Here is a 5,029-nt window from a genome sequence, read left to right as displayed (position 1 = left end):
CTCCAAAATCACTGCAGATGGTGACTGCAGCCATGAAATTAAAAGAACGCTTACTCCTTGGAAGGAAAGTTATGACCAACCTAGATAGCATATTCAAAAGCAGAGACATTACTTTGCCAACAAAGGTTCATCTAGTCAAGGCTGTGGTTTTTTCTGTGGTCATGTATGGATATGAGAGTTGGACTGGGAAGAAGGCTGAGTGCTGAAGAATTGATGCTTTTGAACTGTGGTGTTGGAGAAGACTCTTGAGAGTCCCTTGGACTGCAAGGAGATCCAACCAGTCTATTCTGAAGGAGATCAGCCCTGGGATTTCTTTGGAAGGAATGATGCTAAAGCTGAAACTCCAGTACTTTGGCCACCTCATGCGAAGAGTTGACTCATTGGAAAAGATTCTGATGCTGGGAGGGATTGGGGGCAAGAGGAGAATGGGACGACAGAGGATGAGATGGCTGGATGGCATCACTGACTCGATGGACGTGAGTCTGAGTGAACTCTGGGAGTTGGTGATGGACAGGGAGGCCTGGCGTGCTGCGATTCATGGGGTCGCAAAGAGTCGGACATGACTGAGCGACTGATCTGATCTGATCTGATCTGAATGTCTCTGCTTTTTAATAGGTTGGCCTTAACTTTCCTTCCAAGGAACAAGCATCTTTTAATTTCATGACTGAAGTCACCATCTGCAGTGATTTTGGAGCCCCCAAAAATAAAAGTCTGCCACTGTTTCCCCATCTATTTCCCATGAGGTGATGGGACCGAACACCATGATCTTCGTTTTCTGAATGTTGAGCTTTAAGCCAACTTTTTCACTGTCCTCTTTCACTTTCATCAAGAAGCTCTTTAGTTCTTTGCTTTCTGCCATGAGGGTGGTGTCATCTGCATATCTGAAGTTATTGATATTTCTCCCGGCAATCTTGATTCCATCTTGTGCTTCATCCTGTCCAGCGTTTCTCATGATGTACTCTGCATATAAGTTAAATAAGGGTGAGAATGTACAGCCTTGATGTACTCCTTTTCCTATTTGGAACCAGTCTGTTGTTCCATGTCCAGTTCTAACTGTTGCTTCTTGACCTGCATACAGATTTCTCAAGAGGCAGGTCAGGTGGTCTGATATTCCCATCTCTTTCAGAATTTTCCCCAGTTTCTTGTGATCCACACAGTCCAAGGCTTTGGCATGGTCAATAAAGCAGAAATAGATGTTTTTCTGGTACTCGCTTGCTTTTTCAATGATCCAGCAGATGTTGGCAATTGGATCTCTGGTTCCTCTGCCCTTTCTAAAACCAGCTTGAACATCTGGAAGTTCACGGTTCATGTATTTATGATGCTAAACTCCTTTAGCTTTTGCTTGTTTATGAAACTCTATCTCCTTCAAATCTGAGTGATATCTTTGCTGGGTAGAGTGTTTGTTTTTGTTTTTTTCAGGTGGGTGGAGTATTCTTGTTTGTAGCTTTTTCTCCTTTCATCACTTTGAAAATATTACGCCATATTCTTCTGGTCTGCAGAGTTTCTGCCAAAATATCAGCTAATGGTCTTATAGGAGTTCCCTTGTGTGTAACTGGTTTCTTTTCTCTGGATACTTTTATGTCTTTCCTGGCATGTAAGACATCCTAATTTTTTGTATGTTTATCTCTTATAGAAAAGGCTACAAATGAGTACAACACTACAGAAGATTGGAGTCTTATTATGGACATATGTGACAAAGTTGGAAGCACTCCTAACGGGTAAGATGGCCAGTCATGCCCAGTGAATGTCTAGGAGCTTAATAATCTGTATCTCTTTTCCTGATATAATTCTGGAAGGAAATGGGATTTTTACTGTTTCCTTTCGGGAGTAAAAGTAAAGACATGCTACTGGCTGAATTTATGTGGTTAATCTTATTCTGAAAGAACAAACAGAAAAGAATTAACTGAAAACTTGAAATATTGAAGTGTATAATTAAAGCCTTGATACAGGGAATTCCCTGGTGGTCCAGTGCTTAGGACACTGTGCTTCCACTGCTGGGGGTCCAGGTTCAATCCCTGGTTGGGGAACTAAGATCCCAGAAGACTCAAGGTACAGCTCAAAAAAAAAAAAAAAAAAAAAAAAAAAAAAAAAATATATATATATATAATGCCTTGATTCAGTAGGGACAGATGTTAACAATGAATAGACTTAATTATTTAGGGCATTCTCCTGTGACTTAGACATGTTATTAATGAAGTAGATAAATATAACAATATATAATATATTGAAAAGATCTTTCAGTAATGAATAGATAAATGCAATAAATCATGATGAAAAAGTGAGTATAAATAATAGTGCTTTGAGGATGGAATGGGGCCATTAACCTGATTATACATTAGAGGTTTAGAAGACTGATGAAAGCATTTGTTTTAATGTTCCAGCTTTTTGAAGTTTATTCATGCATGGTTATACTTAAATCATATGAGACTATGTATCTTGCTAGTTTTTTTCCCCACAAGATAAGAATTTGCTGTCTGAAAGCTGTCTTAAATGTAAAGATAATTTTTATGATACTGTTCTCTTGTGTTGACTGACCTTTTTGAAATGATTTGATTTTTGATTTTGGGATACACAACCTTTGCAATAAGCATTTTTTCCCCTCTACAAGTCTATGAGCAAAAGGTGTAAGATCATTTGATAGATTTATTCCCTTAATGAAGTAAAGTTTGCAGGTGTACATATAAGGTGTTGTATGACCAAATAGCTTTTAAAGTTACTTGGTTGTAGAATACCTTATGTATTTCATGCTTGAATTGAAATTCTGAATACTTAACTTTCTTCATTTTTTTAGAGCAAAAGATTGCCTAAAAGCCATAATGAAAAGGGTAAATCATAAAGTTCCTCATGTTGCTCTGCAGGCATTAACTGTAAGTGAAAGTCATGTTATTATTTGGCCCAAATTTTAAATGTGTTTGTTTCAGTAAGTTAAGTAAAATTACATCTCAACATTTGTATATTGATTTTTATTTTAATTAATAGCTTCTTGGGGCTTGTGTGGCAAACTGTGGAAAGATATTTCATTTAGAAGTGTGTTCCCGTGATTTTGCAACAGAAGTACGTGCTGTGATAAAAAATAAGGTAAATTTTAAAAAGAAAAGAAGTTTGAGTCATTAAAAAATACATACGCTGTGTTATTTTAACTGTGTTATAGCATTAGTAGAGTTGTAAGTGAAATCCTTTTGGATAAATTTGAAACGAAACAAACTTTCTGTTCTAGAATTTGTTGTTTGCATTTGTAGCACCAAAACCTGTTTTCCTCCCTAAAGCATATATATAAGTGATAAAGCCGGTCTTTATTGAGGATTAGCAGCCACCGCTTTAAGCATTTTATGTATGCTATCTTGTTTAATGCTCTTAGCAACTCTTGGAAGTTAGATTCCCAGGTAATTCTTATTTTATAGATGGAGAAACTAAGACTTAAGAGTAACTTGTCTAAGATTACGCAGCTAATAAGTGGCATAGCTGAAGTTCAGATGTAAGTGTCTGTGATACCAGCATCCAAACTAACCATCATTCTGTCCTGATTCCCATTAGAGATGGTGAGCAAAGGAGGCCTTTGTTTTAGAGAACAGGGTGGAGAGGGCCTTTGTGATGGGGTTGTTATTGGTTTATTTGTAATAGAAACTCTGATTCACTATGTTCATGCTATTAGTGACAGAAATCTCAGAATTTTACTTTAGTTGATATAAAAAGTTTAATCTAATATTGAGAATATTAGGAAAACATGAAATAATCTATGAATATGACAGATTCATTGTCATTGTATAAGACATAAACATTAATGTTCAAAACAGGTAATTTTCCAAGAGACAAGTATATATTAAAATAGGTATTTATCAAGTGCTCATCTAAACTAAGATATGCTGGACTTTTGTGGATATTCATAAAACTAGAGAATTTTGGTGGTAATTCTCTTTGTTAAATAATTCAAGTGCTTATTTTAACTATTTTATTCTTTGCCTTTTCTTTAAAAGGCTCATCCTAAAGTATGTGAAAAACTGAAATCTTTAATGGTAGAATGGTCAGAAGAATTTCAGAAGGACCCTCAGTTTAGTCTAATATCTGCAACTATTAAATCTATGAAAGAAGAAGGAATTACTTTTCCTCCATCAGGTTCTCAGGTAAGAGATTCATTCAGACTCATGGATGACCCTATACTATAGTATTTTGAAGGTATATACCTTATTTCAAAGCGGGCAAGGTCTATCTTAGTCATTACTCACCTCCACTCTATATGAGTTTGTCTAGTGTAGTGCCTGTAATTGTCGAGTGAATTCTACACATGAGAACTTTGAGAAGTGAGTCATCCATAAATAATCTGTTTAATGTGACTCTGAATCTAGAGTCATGCAAAAGGCATAGATGTGTGAGAGAGCCCTTATGTTCAAGGTATTTATAGTCAATTGAAAGGGTAGCTTTATATATGTGAAAAATAACTGATTATAAGTGACAAAGATGGATGAGGGGTGCAAAAGTTAGATGCCAAGAAGAGGTAACTGTAGACTGGGATGGTGAAGAAGTTGAAGAGTAGAATTTTTAGGCTGGAATGTAATTCAGTATGTAAGGGGAGTAAAGAGGTTGTCAAGGGAGGAATGACATGAATCATTTCATGGACTTGAGAAAGCTCGAGGCCTGTCTGCTGAAGAGGGAACATGCCTGGAGTATGCTGTAGTTTACGTATAAAATGGGTTGGCCTGTAAGGCTAGAAGTTTATTTGAGGACACAGGGACAGCGTTTGCAGGACCGGGGTGGAGGCAGGGATAATGATTCCCAGAGTCTGTGGTGTATTTTGGGTCTGTGGGGGAAAAACACTGTATCTTGGGTTCTGCTCTCAGTGTCTCTTGTTTTCTCAGGATATGGGCTAGCAAAGAAACTAAGAGAACTGTGTATTTTTTCAATTTTAGACCATAGACTGAAGACACAAAAAGAACCTTTTCAGTTGATCAGATCTATGGGTTCAAAGTAGAATGTAGTGAGGTGGATGAGCTAGAACCTGTTACAGAGAGTGAAATGAATCAGAAAGGGAAAG

At 37.0% G+C, this 5,029-nt stretch overlaps 1 protein-coding gene across 2 annotated transcripts in view; it reads left to right on the top strand.

Moving 5' to 3' along the window:
- The window catches only part of STAM2 (signal transducing adaptor molecule (SH3 domain and ITAM motif) 2), a 50,873-nt gene that overhangs the window by 22,271 nt on the left and 23,573 nt on the right, over nt 1–5,029 (top strand). For both annotated transcript variants that reach the window (XM_010839998.1, XM_010839997.1), the window contains exons 2-5: nt 1,634–1,718; nt 2,792–2,867; nt 2,980–3,078; nt 3,975–4,121. In XM_010839998.1, coding sequence (XP_010838300.1) covers nt 1,634–1,718; nt 2,792–2,867; nt 2,980–3,078; nt 3,975–4,121 — 407 coding nt within the window. The remainder of the gene's footprint in view (nt 1–1,633; nt 1,719–2,791; nt 2,868–2,979; nt 3,079–3,974; nt 4,122–5,029) is intronic.

Source organism: Bison bison, unplaced genomic scaffold, assembly GCF_000754665.1.
Source record: "Bison bison bison isolate TAMUID 2011002044 unplaced genomic scaffold, Bison_UMD1.0 scf7180017864139, whole genome shotgun sequence".
Classification (NCBI taxonomy): domain Eukaryota; kingdom Metazoa; phylum Chordata; class Mammalia; order Artiodactyla; family Bovidae; genus Bison; species Bison bison.
The sequence above is the reverse complement of the archived record's forward strand: the minus strand, read 5'-3'. Positions and strand labels throughout refer to the sequence as shown.